This window comes from Rousettus aegyptiacus, unplaced genomic scaffold (genome assembly GCF_014176215.1).
Source record: "Rousettus aegyptiacus isolate mRouAeg1 unplaced genomic scaffold, mRouAeg1.p scaffold_m13_p_7, whole genome shotgun sequence".
NCBI lineage: Eukaryota > Metazoa > Chordata > Mammalia > Chiroptera > Pteropodidae > Rousettus > Rousettus aegyptiacus.
Window position 1 is genome coordinate 102,552,954 of NW_023416310.1, and position 18,306 is coordinate 102,571,259.

Here is an 18,306-nt window from a genome sequence, read left to right on the forward strand (position 1 = left end):
AAATTCCAAGTATACAAGGACTGTATTTGTTCAATGCTTTATCCTCAGCTCCTAATACATTTTATATGTTAAAAAAATGAACAGGGACCCAGAAACATACATATACATTTCAAAAACCTAGGAATGTAGATTTAAAGTAACAAAATCTCCATAATCTGACACTAAATGCTAAACTTTCCTAAAATAATTAATATTTGTATAATCTTTCTTATTGACGAAGCAGCTTAAATAGTATCATTTGGTCCTACAGCCCTATACAACACATGAAAGTATAATTACATATATTTTTATTTTATTGTTTGCTAAAGACAGTCTTTCAACCGATGATCCCAATCCTGTTTAACTCACTCCTTTTTATTTTGGTTTCCAGATGAATTCTAGATGTCTGAACACTGCAGTTTTATTCTGTGTATTTATATACATACATATATAACATAACTATACTTACGTATATAAAAGTATACATATATAAAACCATAACTATACCTATATAATTAAGTTATATATATTTCCCTTGTAGAGAATGTTCTTTTCTGCCTCTCCACGTAGCATACAGTTGACCCCTGAAGATGTGGTTAGGGGGCCCAGACCCTCCCCCAACAGTCGATAATCCACATATAACTTTTTTCATTTCATGTGTAACTTTTGCCTCTATAGTTAGAATTTCACATCCACAGATTTAACCAACAGATGAAAATCAGTATTTTCGATCCGCGGTTGGTTGGATCCACAAATGCAAAGCCCCTGGATGCCCGTGGATAGGAAGGGCCAACTGTATGGGAAAAAAACTGTAGTATGAGTGGACCTGCACAGTTCAAACTCGTGTTGCTCAAGGGACAACTGTACAAGCACCGATCATTCAAAACTCTGTTTAGGCCAAACAGCCTCAATCCACTGGCACGCACCTGAGACACTTTAAGGTTTCCCCCAGAAGTGGCCCCGGAAACCGGAGAGGCAGAACTAGCCCCGCCCACGCCTGCGTCAGCTGTGGTTCCAACTCCCCGCCCCCTCTGAGGAGTTTCCCAAAACCCAGCGCGGCAAACCTCAGCCGCGTTAAGATGGCGACTCCCATGCATCGGCTCATAGCCCGGAGACAAGCGTAAGTGAGGGCCCCAGTCGGGGGGCGGGGAGAAGCGCGTCAGCCAAAGGGTGAGCGGGCGCCGAGCTATGGGGCCGGTGTCGGATCCTCAGTGGGAACCAGCAGAGGGTGGCCGTTTTTTTCACGCGTTGCCTTCTCCGGGCTCTAGCCCGGCAATAAGTTTGGTGCCTATCGGCCAGCGATTTCGTGGAAGACAGCTGCGTAAGGTCCAAGGGGCGGGACCTAGGGGAGTTCTGAAAAGAGCCTCGAGTTTTGTTTCCGAGAAGGGGACGCACAGGAATTGGTCACTAGCTGGTTTTTGCTCCTTTGCCCACCCAGCTGCCCACCACATTAGTGGCCGGGGGGAGCATGGAGTCCTGATCTGGACCCCCTACTCTCACTGATGTATGCAGCCTGTAGTCGAGCTGGCTTTTCCTGTCCCTTTCCTATTGCCTTCCCTAGGAACAGCCTGACTACAACGCCAACTTTTCTTCCAAGTTATTGTCTTACTTTCTGCCATTCGTTTTCTTAAACAAATATTAATTTACTCATTATCTACCAATCTGTGCCAAATTTGGGGTATAGAGAAAAAGAGGTGTTCAAGACAGACTCTGCTTTCAGATAGCTTACATTCTAGAGGTGGGAAAAGTGATAAACTAAACATTTTAAGTAAATGAAGTTGGTGATAAGAATTTTTTTTTTTTTTGGTACACCTACAGCCCCCGGTTTTCCTAGGTGGTCTCCCGTCCAAGTACTAACTGAGGCCAACCCTGCTTAGCTTCCGACATTGGACGAAATCAGGAGTGTTCAGGGTGGCATGGCCATAGACAGTGAGATGAATTTTGAAGGAAATAGGTGATGGAAAGAGAAAGGCCCTGATTATGTTGGTTGAACTGGAAAAGTATTTCTGAAGAGGTGACAGTTGAACAGAGATTGAAAGTGAGAGAGGAGCCAGTCATAAGAGGATTTGAGCATCCAGACAATGGCATAATTGCTTTGAGACAGGAAATAACTGTTTTTAAGAACTGAAAAATGGCCATTGTGGTGAATGAGTAAGGGTGGCACAAGATGTTTGCCCTGGACAGATAATGCAGGAGTCATCCCACATTCCCCTTCCTTGTAAAGCCTTTTTTCTTCTACAAACCTGCACATGTGAATGTCTGCCACTTTTTCATTCTCTCAGCATTTCATGCATTTGCACATCTATATCACTCGTATTCTGCCAGCATACGTGTCTATATTTATCTTTTATTTGTATTTTTTATTCTAAGAGCCCTCTTCATTCTCTGCCCTCCATCACACTCAGTCTCATGCAGGATGAGAAGAGTTCCTTGAGTATAAGAGTAAAGATTAAGGGAGTCAGGGTACCTAGTATGCTTGGTGGAAGAAGAAGGCTTTCAAGTCAGACAGTTCTGAGATCAAGAATAGAATGATAATAATACTTAATAGGCATGCTAACTCTCAGGTTTGTTCTTTTGCATTGGTGCCGTACTTGGATAGTATGGAACATTCTCTCCTTTGGTCCCAAAATGACTGCAGTTCCTAGAGCCCTTTATATCCGCTTAGCTTCAAGTTAATGGCATCTCACTGGTGTAGATCGGGTTACATGCCCACTCCTGAACCGTATCTACGTAATTGTGAAGCTCTGATTGACTTAGATCTCATTCTTTTCCCAATGCAATCAAATGGATCTCTATTAACCAATAATGAGCTGGGTGGGTAGGTGAGAAAAGGTAATGAATACTAAATTGGCAAAATCAGCCAGTGTCTACTCTAAATATGAAGTGAACATAAGACTTTTAACCCCTAAAGAATATTGCTGTTCTTATTTCAGAAGTATCAGAGTGTTAAACAGATGTTCCGTTTCTACAGTATGACTGTATTTGGTACATGAGCTACACAGAAGCAAAAGACAAATTTTCCTTCGAGGACTTCTTGTCTTGTTGGGAAGAACACATACAGTTTATATTAAAAGCTATCACGGTACAGACTATAAGTCTCCAAGGAGTCAGAGAAAGAGGGCCTTCAGAGGCTAGGGGTGTCTTGGAGAGTTTGGGGAATATTTGGGGGAGGGAGCAAAAAAGGAGCCATTGCTTTTAATTTTGTAGTCATAAAAGAGGTTTAATTTTATTTATAAAGAGTAAATATTGTTTCCATAATAACAAGTTTTAAATTGTTTTTAAGTTAGTCATGAGAAGCAAGAAAGTATTGTTGTCTTTCTTTTAAAAAGTCTTTGGAATAATAGAGAAAGAGGGGAATATAAAAGAAAAAAAAAAAAAGCCTAAATCTGAACTCCCCACGTAGCAGATCTTTCAGGGACTTAACTTTAAATCAATTGAAATGAGATTATTTTCACTTAGTGAATTGTAATTGCATGTCCTCATCTTCATATTTAAGTAGATTGTAGAATCTTGGCACTATTGGGATAATTTCTTCACTAACCTTTTCCCTGGATTCCACTACTATCTCTTCAGCATCCGGGATAGTCATTTAACTTTGGATTGACCACCTCTAGTAGGATGTATTCACACTCCTGAAGTAGCCTGTTACATTTTTCAAATCTATCAAAAAGTTTATATTGAGCTAAAAGGGAAAAAAATGATATTTACAAAGCTAAAAACTCTGTTCCCTTCTAACATCTCAACTTTTGACCTAAACTGGTTTTAATCAGTTAAAACCCTTAAGTGGTTTTCATTTGACTTGCCATTAAGTCAAGCTTCCCCTGTCTTGTACTTGTATTGATTTTCTGGACTTAAGTGTCAGACTTACTTTTACCCTTGTTAAATTTCATCTTGTTAGATTCAACACAGTTCCAGCCTGTCACGACCTTTTGGATCCTGATTCGGTCAATTCGTCGTATTAACTATGCCTCTCAGCTTTGTGTCAACTGCAGGTTTGATAAATATGCACATCTGTGTCCTCATCCAAGTCATTTATAAAAATGTTGAACAAGACCAAACTGCAGACCAAACCCTGCAGGCCATCACTGGATACCTGTCTCTATATAATTTATTTCAACCCATTAAACAGTACTCTATCATAGTCAACTGATCTACTGATTGTTCTGTTTTGTTCACAAGAATATCGTGAGACTTTCCAAGATGCCTTGTTGAAATATAAATACCCAAAAGGCAATAAGGGTATTAGTCTGTAATGATTTGATATCTAGTGATCCTGGCTTTTTTTTTTTTTTTTTCCTGAATGGATTGAATAAATCCAGCCAGAATTTTGCCTGCAATGGATATCAAGTTCATTGGTCTAGTTTGTGAAATCTACCCTCCTCCCTACTTTGAAAATCAAAACAGCATTTGTCTACTTCCAATCTTTCAGCATCACTCCTGTTTGCCAGAGTTCCTCAGATTACCAGCAACAGTACCACAGTCTCACCTGGAAAATCTCTGGTATGTCCGGGAGCAATCACTTGGGCCATGTGACTTAAACACTTTCAGAATGGATAAGGGCATTGTTACCCACTCCTCAAGAATCTTGAGCTTCAATTATTACTTTTTTCATTCTGCTTATCATTGTGTTTGAGTTCAGACTGAAGCAAAATAAAAATAATTTGCTTGTCCACTTTGCCCATAATGCGATATCAGTGGCCTATTTGCCTGTTACCCCAAATAGTGAACCTATTTCTTTTTTTGATTTTTTGTGCTTTAAGTATAACTGAAACATAAAATAAACAATTTTCATTGTTCTTGATATCTTTCACTGGTCTTAGCTCATTTCAGCAGGAGGCTTTCAGTTTTTTCCCTTATACACCTTTACAACTCTTCTGTACCCCTTAATTATATGTTCCTTTAAAAGTATCTTTTAACTTCTGTCTTATGATTTTATGTGCAATCCATGTTCATTGTAGAAAAGTTAGAAAGTATAGATAAGGAAAAAGTATTATAATCCTATCCCAAATACAGTCATTGTTTACATTTTAGTGTATAACCTTTCAGGCCATTTTAAATACTTTAAATGGCCTCATAGTGTTCTTTAAGGATGTATAATAACTTTTTGGCCATTTCCTTTGTTGTTGGATAGTTAGGTTTATGCTTATAAACCATATCATACTTCCTGTAATAAATATTTATGAAACTGAATTTTTACATATATCTTATTATTTCTAGGTCAGATGGTATGGACACTTTTTAAAAGTTGGGGTTGTTGAGGTTTAATTTATATAGAGGAAAATTCATCCTTTTTAATGTACAGTTTTATGAGTTCTGAAAAATACATATAGTCATATAACTATCACCAAAATCAAGATGTAGAACAATTTCAATATACCAATCTCCTAAGGCCCTTTCCCAATCACAACCTCCTCTCTCCTTGCTAATAACCGCTCTCCTAACATTTATAGTAATTACTTCCTTGCTTCTCTTTGTATATTTACCATCTAACTGTACTTTAACTTTAATGCATTAGAGTTTAATTATGCCTATCTTTGAACTTTATACAAAATTAGACAATTTGAATTCTTTTGAGCCTGGTTTATATCTAAGATCCATCTAAGTTAAATTAAGCTGTAATTTGTCCATTTTTATTACTATGAAGTATTCTACTGTATTCTCTCTCTAACCCCTGGGCTGCGACTGGTAGGAACCAGGTCACACAGCAGGAGGTGATCAGTAGATGAGTGAGCGAAACTTCATCTGTATCTTCAGTCTCCAGCACTAGCATCACTGCCTCAGCTCCACCTCAGATCATCAGGCATTAGATCCTCATAGGAGTACTAGTCTCTGTATACCACAAATTAATTACTGTACTTTAATGTTATTTCCAATTTTGAGGATATTACAAAGCATGCTGTTAAGAGTATTCTTTTAGTTCTTCCTCTTTCTCTTCCCTTCTCGCACAAGTTGGTCCTGAAGCCCTTAGGTGGTATAGATCAGGGCAGGCGTCCATACAGGGTATTGGCCTGGCACTGGAGTGTTAGCACTGAAGTGGGGTAAGTTGGGCATCCACAAGGGGCGTGAACTGGCCTACAGTGTCAGCAGGATGTGGAGGACATCCGGTGGGGGGGGGACAAGGTGTCAGATCCCAAGCAGAAAGACGGCAGTGCCCACACAGGGAGGCAATTCAGCACAAGTTTGTCACCTGAGTGGGGAGAATATAAATGTAGATGAGGAGTTGTGAATTAGGTAGAGGCATCAGAGTCTAAGCAGAAAGAGAAATGTGTACATGTGAGGGGACCCAGCCTGGCAATGGGAGTCAGCCTAAGCAGAGTGAGAAGCATGTCCAAATGGGGGGGGGGGGGAGACAACGAGGGGCAGAGTATCAGATCCCAAGTAAAGAGAACATCTGTATGGAGGAACAGGCAGCAGTGGCAGCAGTGGGCAATTGCTTATATGAAAAGAAGTGACAAAATGAGTAAATTTATTCAGGATCATGGGATCTAGATTTCTCACTGGGGAAGGAAAGAATAGAGTAAACCCTGTGAAGGGTTTGATTTGGAATTAAATGAATCGATATGAATTTATGGTTTTCAAAATATGTAATTAACTATAGATATAAATTGTGCGTTCCCTACCTCTGTCCACTGAGCATACGTGGGAACAGCAACATCCCAATAACAGTGAGCACCCATGTGCCCCAATCTTAACTTGTAATATTATCAGGGCTCCCTCAGGCTGATTTCAGGGTGGGGCAGGGAAAATGTAAGATGAACCTGGAATTTTTTGCTGTATCAGAAAGCAAGGATATGCTCAAAGAATGATGGAGTCATGTCAAAACAACACAGAATCCACTTGAAGCGCTTTCACACTGACCAAGTCTGGGACAATCTGAGCATCAAAAAAATTGTGGTCATTGATTATAACTCATTGAATAAAATAGAAAAAATATGAGTTTATAGTGATGGATACATAAATGATCTAAAAATTTAATGAGGATATTTGTGAGTTGTCAAGTACTGACCAAGAAAATATATTTATGAATTACTATCTTAGTTGTCAATTACAGTTGTGTAACAGAGTACCGCAGGATTTAGTGACTTCTGACAGTAAACATTATCTCAAAGTTTCTGTGGGTCAGGAATTCAGGAGCCATTTAGCTGAGTGAGTCTGACTCAGCCTCTCCTGTGTGGTGTGGTCAGGATGTTGCAGGGTATGCAGTCATCTCAAGGCTTGACCAGGACTAGACAATCTGCTTCTAGCTTGGCTGATTCACAGGGCTGCTTCAGTTCCTCGTCACATGGGTCTTCCTAGATGCTGATTGAGCATCTTCATGACATGGCAACTACTTAACCTTATCTTTGAAGTCACACTTCATCACTCTGCTTTTTTCCATTAGTTAGAAGCAAGTCTGAGCCACATTCAAGGAGAGGAGAATTAGGCTCCGCCTCTTGAAGTGAAGAGCGTCAAATAATTTGTGGACGTAATTTTAAACCACCATAAGTTTTAAATGGACAAAAAGTAACTTTACAATGCAAAGCCTGGTAAGAGAATGTACTGGTTCATAGAACTATGTAGCGAAATATTCTGGGTTGATGAGGCATTAGGTTGTCAATTTACAAATGTTTCAGGAAAAATAATTCTTTAAACTCTGAAAACTTTTCTGTAAGGTTGTGATTGTTTCAAATATTTTTAAAATGCCCTAAAGGAAAAAGTGTTCTTACACATGTTATCTGGTATAGTTGCACATGGATGTCTACTGCATAAATACCTACAGGTGGAATTGCTGGGCCATAGAGTTTGCATCTCTTCAACTATGGTAAATTTTTTTTCAAAATGGTTGTACCGGTTTACACTGGGACTAATCATGAGTGTTTCTCTTGCTATGTATCCTTGCTAACATTTGCTATTGCCAGTTTTTAATTTTGGTCTTTCTGGTGGGTGTCTAGTGCTTTCTCATTATAGTTTTAATTTGCTTTTCTTTGATTAGTAGTGAGCACCTGTTCATGATTGTCGATAATTTGTATTTTCCAATCCCATTTTTGTACTATCTTTCCATTTTCCACTTCATCTTATTTTTCTATTATCTGTCATTTTTTTATTGATTTGTAAGAGTTCTTAGTGTACTCTGGAGATGAGGCCATTGGTTATATATGTTGCAAGAATCTTCTCTCACTTTTTGGCAAGATTCTTAATTTTAAATTTTAGTCTAACTTATCAATCTTTCGCTTTATGATTAGTGTTGTGATTAGTTTTTTAAGACTTCTTAACTCAAATGTGTCACTTTTTAAGATACTATCTTTTAAAACCTTTATTGTTTGGCCAGGTCTGTGATTTATGTGTGCGTATAGTGAAGAGTAGAGGTTAAGCCTTTTCCATATATATAACTAGTTATTCCTATACTATTCATAATCTGTCCTTTCCACCACTGCTCTCTGATGTCGTGGTTGTCATAAATTAAGTGTTTATATGTACATTAGTCTACTTCTGAACATTCTGTTTTGTTCTATTGACTTATTTGTACGTCTTTGCTCTAATCTCATATTATTAATATTATAGCTTTATCATAAGTCGGTGTCTTTTAATCTAAGTCTTCCTTATTTGTTCCTTTACAAGAGTATTTTGGCTATTCTTGGCCTTTCGAATTTCCATTTTAGAATATGTTCAATAAGTTCCAAAACCAACAAACAAAAACCTGTTGAGATTTTTATTGGCATCACTTTGAATCTATAGATCAGTTTAGGAAGTATGGATATTTTTACAATATTGAGTCTTCCAGTCTATAAACATGGTATAACCATCCCTCTATTATTCACTTCTTTGGATGTATAATTCCTCTCAGTACTATTTGTTTTCTGCATAAAAGTCTTGCACATATTTTCTTCAATTTATTTTTAGGCTTTTGGTATTTTTCAGGCTATTACAAATATCACCTTTTAAAATTTCATTAACTTTTTGTTTTGTAGAAAGAATCGATTTTTACATGTTGACCTTTTATCAAACACAGAGTTTGGCAAACTGAATTCTGCCTGCTACCTGTTCTTGTAGGCTTGTAAGCAGAGATTATTATTTACATGTGTATACAGATGATCAATTTGATGATAGGGAACAGTAACTTTGAACCTCAATTGAATGAAATGTTATCCTCCAGAAAAGAATTTCATTCTTCTCATTAATAAACCTCTTTTATGTGAAATATTTTTATTAATAAAATATTTGTGGAAATTTGTTCTCTTATTATGTAAGTGTCTACATAATATCCTTAATTTTACCTCTTGGTGTGCAAAGCCTAAAATACTTACTATCTGATTCTTTACAGACAGTTTGCTGACCCCAATCTAAGACCTTGCTGAACTCACTTATGAACACTAATTATTTTTAAAATGTTATCTGTAGATTCTTTTGGATTTGCCATGTACATAATACATCATCAATGAGAAATGACAGTTTTATTGCTTTCTAATTCTTTTATCTGTTTTTCTTTGCTTGCTGCATCTTAACCTAATTTTAGGGATTGTGATTTTTCTTAGCCTCCCAGATGACTAATAGCCAGGCTGCACTCAATAAATGGTTGGTTTATTCTTAGGATGTAGCCCCTCAGAGTCCTAACTCTGGAAACAAAGTTTGTCTCCCTCGCTTATTGCAAGTGATGCTGACCCTGTTGAGTTGGGCAAACACCCCAGTGCGAGAGTTGACTTAACTCAACAGGTCGTTTAAAATGTTTTTAATGTATTTTCTAGTTCTGAGCTAAAGAGTTGGTCTAAATTATGTAGTTGGCCATTACTGGAATAGAATTGAGGAACGAAGGTTTGAACTCAAACAAGGTCCATGCTCTTAACCACTCACTATACTGCTTTGTGATTAAATCTAACATAAACAGATTAAATGTGAAATTATGTTTATTTTTTAGGTGGACCTTAAAAATAAACATCTTTTTCACTTAATATTGTTTATGCCTTTCATGGCAGAAAATGTCAAGTGAAAAATTAAAGGCTTGTATTCTAATTTTTGCTCTTTAGTGAAGCAAATAAGCAACATGTAAGGTGTCAGAAATGCTTGGAATTTGGACATTGGACTTATGAATGCACTGGAAAACGAAAATACCTACATAGGCCTTCGAGAACAGCAGAACTAAAGAAAGCTTTAAAAGAAAAGGAAAGCAGATTATTATTACAACAAAGGTAAGTTGGGGTACCCAAAGGAATATTTTCGTTTATATTTATGGGATTTGTTAAGGGCCTGAATGTTTCATGGTGGTTATCCAGATTTAGATTATAATGCTATCTAATGTTTAATGAGAGCTTAGTATGTGCCAGGCACTGTACTAAGCTCTTTAGAAGTATTAGCTTATGTAAGTGTCATATCTATACCATAAAGGTAAACTATTATTAATCCCCATTTAACATATGAAGAAACTGAGGCATGGAGGGGTTCAGTAACTTGCTCAGTGTCATACAGCTAGTAAGTGGAAAAGTTAAGTGAAACAAATCAGCTCTCTTCAGAAGCCATGCTCTTAATCATTTTGCTTTGTTGCCTCAGCAGCCAATGACATGACCACAGAATACTGTGAGGTAGATTATATGAGCTGATATGAAAAGATATCTAGGAGAAATGTCTAAGATACTTATATTAAGTACATAGACCAGGTAGAGAACAATATTTAAAATATGCTATCATTTATGTTAAAAAAAAGAAGAAAAAAGGAATAATGGAAAGTTTTGAAAATTATAAATAATCGATAATAATAGTTCCTTTCTAGAAGGAGAGCTAGGTAGGAAGGAACTGGAAAATTGTTATTTACCCTTTGTGTCCTTTGAATAAAGCTTTTAAATTCCTGTGAAATAAGTAAGTATATATGTTTCAAAGAGACTTAAATAGGAAAATGCCGGGTCAACTTAATGCTTCATGTTAGCGTTCACACAGTGTTTTCAGGACTGCGAGCTCTAATAGTGTCTCAAACATCTGGACTTTCAAGATAGCAGTCTTCTACTGTGTAGACCTCAAGGCTCTTCAGAGGTTACACAGGAATAGATAAGTAATCAGTTTTTAAGTCAACATTAATATGGACTTTTTCCAAAAATAAATCTGTACAAGAAGGTGCTTCCTGGTTCTCCATTTTCACGTTCCATTTTCTAAACAACCCTTCTTTAATTTCACAAAAGAAGGCACACCTCTCATCTATCTAATCTTAACCTTGTATTGTCCTCATGTATAAAAAGCCAGAGATTTTTCAAAATACTGATATTTGTACTGATACAGTGAATGGCCCTAATTATTGGGAGGAAGTTGTTTTGTAAATTTTTTTTTCCCAGCAAGATTGAAGGAGGACATAATCGAGTTGTCAATTTAAAAGTATATTTTATGTACAGCTGAAACTTACCAGATTTCGTTAACCAATATCACCATAAAAATTAATTTTAAAAAAACTATATATTTTTAAAATAAATTTATTTAAATTAGTTTAAAGTATACAGTATATTGGTTAGACATCTATAATGTTCATAAAACGATCCCCCCAATTATTCTCTCCCTCTCCTGGCCCTCCACTTAACTTACATATTAATGCTAACTGCATCCTCTCAGCCATGCTCCCCATACCCAACTATCAACTACTAATTTATGCTTCTTTAACCCTTCACCCCATTCTCCTAGTCTCCGAATCCTCCTTCCCTCTGTCCATTACCAAATTGTCCACTATATTTGTGAGTCTGTTTTTGATTAGTTTGTTCTTTTTGTTCCTTAGATACCATATGTAAGTGAAATCATGTGGTATTTATCTTTTTCTGTTTGACTTATTTCACTCAGCATTATAACCTCTAGGTCCATCCATGTCATTGCAAATGGTAAGATTTTTTTTTTAATGGCTGAGTAATATTCCATTATACATATGAACCATAATTTCTTTATTCAATCATCTGTTGTTGGGCATTTAGGTTGCTTCCATATCTTGGCTATTGTAAATTGTACTGCCATGAATATTGGAGTGTAAAAAAAGTATTTTAGTGATACATCATTATGTTACTTGTAGACTATAGCATGGGAGGAATTCAGAGAATTGAGTCACTTTGCTACAACAAAACTCTGTTCCCATCTACCTGTTCAGGTTAACAAGTCTTTTCAGGGTTAAATCTATAAAAATTAAGAATAGGAGTTGAATTGATGTTGAACCTTGTCACTGTCTAACAAATAATATATTTTTACATCATTTTAATCAATTTTGTAGTAGTAATGGTAATGGTTTATCAGTTCAGAATTTTTAAATACTTTTAAAGGCAGTGGTCACAGGTAATTAAAATATACAATTTCAAGGTATGTCTATATTTTTATTGCAAGAAATATAGGTAATAAGTAAAGTTTTCAGCCATAAAAATATTTAGGATACTTTCTATGGGAAAGCAGAATAAAAGTACAAGTTCAAAGAGAAAAAAAGGACAATGTAAAAGTATCAACTGTTAAAGATAAGCTTGTTCATGTATTTTTTAAGTGAATTACAATAGATATCAAATTATTGTGACATTTACTTTCTATTGAATACAATTATCAAAGTGATATAGCAATTTTCTTTTTAAAATATCAATATATAAAATGCTAGAGATAGACCCTTTGTAAATATTAAAACTTAGACATGGTTCCATAGTGTAGCAGTTCGCACATCTGCATTACATGCAGAATGTCCTGGATTCATACCCCAGTGGAGTCATGGTCTATGGTCTATGGCCATGCCCCCCTGAACAAGCCTGATGTCTGATCTCGAAAGCTAAGCAGGGTCAGGCCTGGTTTAGTACTTGGATGGGAGACCACCTAGAAAGACCAGGTGCTGAAGGCATAAATAATAATGAATTAATTAGTTAGTTAGTTAATTAAATAAAATAAAACTTAGAACTAAAAAATATGAGGGAAATACATAGTTTTTCAAAAACTCTTTATTCTTTTTTTAGGAACGTAAGTAAAAGTTGTTTGAGATCTATCCTGATGAGTAAGAGGAATAATTTCTACCCAACATTTACTTTTGTTTTTCTAGTTATATTGCATAATCATCTTAATCTTGAAAATACATAGAATACATGAATTTTAGATACAGCTCTGTCACATAAAAATTGCTGATTTGAGGCTTAATGATAAAATGAAAGAAGTATGTGAATTTCGATGATCATGGATTTTTGTAGTGTGTCTTAATAAATGTACTTATCCCACTTATTTTACCCTCAAAATGACAATACGAAAAGTAACTCCATTGTGTAAAACTCTACATAAATATATATTTATATTGAAGACCCAGGAAATTAGAAGTCCTAGGAAATATAAAGAAGTCCAGAATATGGAAATGTTAAATTTACAAAACATTGCTATAGTAATAGAATTCCATAATTTGAAAACCTGCATGTAGTTGGCAGAAATATAACAGCAAACATTTCTATGTTTCGTCCAAAAACTTTGTTCTTGGTAAATAATGCGAAGGAACACAGTCTCGAGGTATTAAGTCTCTGGTTCTTAAACAGTAAATGAATATCTGAGAGACATGCAGAAAAAGTAATGATTATTTTAAATCAAAGGTTGCTTAGCTTTTTATATGCAGTGGCCAATTATTATATGACTCTGGAAACTCAAATTATAAACTATAGTTATTGTGCCATTTTTGCTCTGTTTTGTTGTTCGGGAAGTAGTTAGGGTAGCTATGTCAACCTTAGTTCAAAACTAAAAAAGGATCAAATTGGGGCATTCAGTTATCTTAACCACTAACTTACCTGGCTTCTAAGATACAGTTGATAGATAACATCTGTCTTGCTTCAGTGCTGGTTAAGTTGATTGCATGCACCACATGCAGCCTACAATAGGAAACTTTCCATTTGGTTATAATAAGAAATGCTGGACTCTGAGTACATATTATGAAAGGCAGAGTGTTTCTCCAATGTAAAACAGTTTTGGGAATAATAAGTGTTTGTCTGAGCTGTGTATAATCACTCTATTAACAGGAGCTTTTTCTCCCCCTTGTGTTTATCAGCATTGGAGAAACTAATGTAGAAAGAAAGACCAAGAAAAAAAGGTATGTGTGGCTTTAGCAGTATTATATATATAATAAATAAATAATACCAGTTGGAGGGATAGGAAGAGTGATTTTAAAATAAGAGTTATAAGATTTGGATCTGAAATCTCATGTTTGCAATTTATGATTGACTGTCATCCTGTTTTCTGATAGTTCCTCTCTTTACTTGTCCAGAATTAATTGCCTTCATTTCTCCTTTTTCTCCAACTTTCCAAAGTCCTTATTCTGGAAATAGTGAATAATTCCTCTTGGCTTAGAATTGGAAATATTAGACTAGTAAGAAACTAATGACCAGCTATATTTGGTCTGAAGTAGTTAACATTATGAAACATTTGCCACTCTCCATGAGATTTAAATTAACCCAATTGTTAACAGCAACTTTATCCTAATATTATTTGCTCTGGAACATAATGTATTAGGTACACTTATCTTGAACTCCATTCAAGAGTGAAATTGCTGAAGTTAAAGACCTTGCTAAGTAGGGAAGGGGTGAGGTTAAAACTGTTTTATGTAATCCCAAAAGCATCAAATTCAGGGATAACTGCCAGCAGAGCTTTAGTTTATACATATACATAATATTCATATGAAATCAGCTTCCCACGCAAATAACTATTGATTGTCTTAATAGGTCTAAGAGTGTTACCAGTTCCAGTAGCAATAGCAGTGACAGTTCAGCTAGTGATTCTTCATCAGAGAGTGAAGAAACATCTACCTCATCCTCCTCAGAAGACAGTGACACAGATGAAAGCTCCTCCAGTTCGTCATCTTCAGCCTCCTCCACAAGCTCTTCCTCGTCCTCTGATTCAGACTCAGATTCCAGCTCTTCCAGTAGCAGCAGCACCAGCACGGGTAGCAGCTCTGAGGATGAACCACCGAAGAAGAAGAAGAAGAAATAGAATTGCGCCATCCGTATTGAACTGATAGACTGAAAACATTAATCTGATTCTCAAAAGGGAATTTAAGATATGTTAAAGCCAAATAGATTAACTGACCAAAATTCCTAGAACTCAAAAGTTTCTAAATGCTTTACGTTGTAAGAGCATAAAAAGTATTAAAATGGATTATATATATATATATACATTTTTATTTTAAGGATCAATCTTATTTTTCTTTTTTATCTTTAAACTATGTCTCTAAAACTTAAAGCTGAAATCCAGTAAATCTGTTTTTGTGATAAAACTTATGTTTTCTCCCTGTGAATAAATCCTATATTTTGTAATATGTTAGCGTTATGTATCAAACATGTTTTCAGGATAATGCATCAGAGTATCTGGCAGTGAATTTCTAATGCTTTTGGCTGTGTGTTATTATGTGAGATTTAACATTGTTGCTCCTAAGTTTAGGAGTTTTTCCTACTGTTGATAAATGTGCTCTGTTTTCATGTTTATGTTCAGAAAGTTATTTTAACTTCTTGCTCTAAATGAAAAGTTCAAGGAACCTATTAATATATTTATACTATTTGGATGACACAAGTTTTAAGTTACTGTGTAATATCATTGTTTTCTTCTGATTTGTAGAGTACACTTTTCTGAGAAAAAATTATTCTAAAGAAGCCTGAAAAGGAACAAAAATTCTAAAATTACTTAGGAATCTAATCTTGGTGCCTTTCGATAAATTCCGTGTAACAGAAAAGAAAGCAGTCATTTAAGAGGCTAACAAGTAAAAGCGATATAGATATCTTTGTGTGTTAATATACTGTAAAAGGTACCATTCAAAGTGGAAAAGAGTGTAGGAGAGAGAGGTAATTTTTACAGAAAACTAGGGAGATGTTGGTTGCCTTTTAAGATTTTTTAAGCTTTTATAAAGGGTACCTTTTACCATTTTTGCAATTGTGGAATGACAGTTTAAGTGGTAACTGGTCATATATGACAGTCTACTGCATAAATATGAATGACTTGGATTAATCTACTGTGTTTACATAGCACATACAGTTGAAATCTAGCATGAAAGATTAAAAAGAAATCTTGCATAATATTTCTTAAAAGTAAAATACTCTGCTGTAGTGAAATTATTTGGTTTACTATCACATTCTGTGATGTCTTGAGCTTTTTGGAAAGAGGTATCATTTATAGAAAAATCTTGCTTTGAGTTAAACATAGGCTTTTAAAACTATGGATGTTGTCTTTTTTATATTTTTATGAGAAAGTGATAGAAAACTACTTTTGAAGAAAATGGACTTCTATTAAAATGTTGAAATATGTGTATGTTGTGAGTTTAAGGAGCCTGTAATTACCTATAAGTTTTAAAGAACCATCTGCTCAGTAATTGTAAATAAACTCTCAAAACATCCTTCCAAAGGCTCCATACAGAATGTATCAGTTGACAGGAAAATTTAATAAATTACTTATTAAATACATTTTACAATGTCTGTGGTCTCCATATGGGCAATTTGCCAGTCAAAGTACTTGGAAGAGAAGAAAAATGTGTACACAGGATGCATCACTTGCAATTAAATAAAACTCGTGGTTTGTGCTCACAAGCTTAAGCTTCTGTTACCTCTCTGTTTTAATAATATCAGTTTTAATTCCTTTTGAAGGTAAGGGCATTTAAACACATTCTAATTACTTCTACTATTACAACTGGTAAAAGGTGTTCCTGGAGAGAGGGCGAGAAACTATTTTCTAGTCACACAGTTTACTCAAAAAAGCAGAGTCAGTTGCAAAATGGAGACTGACTTTAAAGAGTTTCTCCCGTCCTTCCTTAAAACAAAACTCTGGAAATTGAGTCTCTAGCAAATGTAGGAAGTGCATTGTTTCTCAACCCAACCATTTCAAAAGGAGTAATTGGCTCATAGGTTTTCATTTTACAAACATTTCATTAGTATGACTACAATAAGAAATTTTTGTTCTGGAATCAAAATATGACATCAGGCAACACGTTGGCACTAGCAATGAAAAAAAGTGCAGAGAAGGTGTACTTCATGATTCTATTTATTTTGAACTGATTGTAGATTTACAGAAAAATTGTAAAAATATTTTAATATTCCTATATACCTCACCTACATTCCCCAAATGTTAGCATCTTACATAACCATTGTTATTACTGGATCAGAACAAGGAAATTAATATGTGGTAAAACACTGTTAATTAAACCATAAACCTTTTTTATACTTCGTCAGTTTTCCCATTAATGTCCTTTTTTTGTTTCAGAATATTACTGAGAAAATGCATTTACTTCTAAGTCTGCTGTTGTCTGTAACAGTTCCTCAGTCTGTCTTTCAGGTCCTTATGACTTTTGAAGAGTATTGATCAGTTATTTTGTCTAATGTCCCTCAATTTGGGTTTATCGTTTTCTCATGATGGAACTGAGGTAATGCTTTCTGGAAGAATATTGTAGAAATGAAGTTGCATCTTCAGTCCATCAAATCACAGGATCCTAATGTCGATATGTCATTTATTATTGGCGATGTTGACCTTGATTGATCACATGGTTGAGGGGTTTCTATCAGCTTTCTCCTTTTAGTTATAATAGGTATCTTGGAGAAGATACTTTGAGACGATGTAAATTGATTCTCACACTCACCCAAATATTTTTAATAGATCTCATCTATGACAATTATTACTGTGATGTTTTGCCAATGGTGAGTTTCTATTTCCTGCTTTCCTTCCACTAACTGGAATTTTGTAAGGAAGAGCTGTCTCATCTCTTTCACTTATTTAATTATTTATTGTATAGACTGTGGGTGTTTATTTTGTTGTATGGGATAAAATCTACTAATACTGCTATTGATTTTGTTGCTCATGTCCCACCTTAGGCTATCAGGAGAGCTCCTTCAAGTTGGCTCCTTTGTTCTTTCAACAAATCCTCATTGTCTTAAAAAGTATTTTCTTATTTTCTGGGACCACAAGATGTTCTGACGTAGGACAGGGCAAATTTCCCAGAGTTAGGGGGCAGGGATATGAAGCCCTGTACCAAGAGAAGAGGGTCCCTTGGTGGAGAGTAGAGAAAGAATTCAACACACAGGCCAAAGTTAAAGTCAAAAGGAAAGTTTATTAAAAAAGGGGTACCACTCCATAGGCAGATCGTGGTGTCCCTTTGGAGGCAGAGAGTAAGAGAACCTGACAGAGACTCAAGAGGGACAGAGAAGATAGAGACGAGGACAGCGAGAGAGACAGAGTAAAGGCACTGAGAGGGACAGCGTCAAGACAGACCCAGAGTGTTCAGGAAATTCAGTTTATATATCATTCTTTAGTTCTTTTAGTTCTGCAGTTTAAAGACTTTCTTTACCCATTTTCTTTTATATGGACATAGAGTGAGGAAGGGTAAGGGGAAGAGTATATAGCATGAAAAGGAAAGATAGC

General features: G+C 35.6%; 1 protein-coding gene and 1 pseudogene across 3 annotated transcripts; one reads left to right on the forward strand and one right to left on the reverse strand.

The window, feature by feature from the left end:
* Window positions 1–1,004: 1,004 nt before the first annotated feature.
* On the forward strand, window positions 1,005–16,484 carry ZCCHC10 (zinc finger CCHC-type containing 10). Of its 3 annotated transcripts, XM_036224776.1 has the most exons (5): window positions 1,853–3,971; window positions 4,299–4,479; window positions 9,981–10,142; window positions 13,964–14,005; window positions 14,634–16,484. In XM_036224776.1, exons 1-5 carry the CDS (start codon window positions 3,944–3,946, stop codon window positions 14,899–14,901), a joined length of 681 nt encoding a protein of 226 aa, XP_036080669.1. In that variant the 5' UTR covers window positions 1,853–3,943; the 3' UTR covers window positions 14,902–16,484. The 3 variants fall into 3 exon arrangements, with proteins under 3 accessions (XP_015973958.1, XP_036080669.1, XP_015973957.1); XM_016118472.2 differs by lacking the exons at window positions 1,853–3,971; window positions 4,299–4,479 and adding an exon at window positions 1,005–1,099; XM_016118471.2 differs by lacking the exons at window positions 1,853–3,971; window positions 4,299–4,479 and adding an exon at window positions 7,534–7,780.
* LOC118606165 lies at window positions 1,789–1,907 on the reverse strand (annotated as a pseudogene).
* Window positions 16,485–18,306: the final 1,822 nt, after the last annotated feature.

Excerpts from the sequence above, each read along its gene's own strand:
- ZCCHC10 (XM_036224776.1), top strand. The coding sequence starts at position 3,944 with ATGCCTCTCAGCTTTGTGTCAACTGCAG. Across the intron at positions 4,480-9,980 it reads TCTCACCTGGAAAATCTCTG|TGAAGCAAATAAGCAACATG; the intron begins GTATGTCCGGGA and ends TTTGCTCTTTAG. Across the intron at positions 10,143-13,963 it reads AGATTATTATTACAACAAAG|CATTGGAGAAACTAATGTAG; the intron begins GTAAGTTGGGGT and ends TGTGTTTATCAG.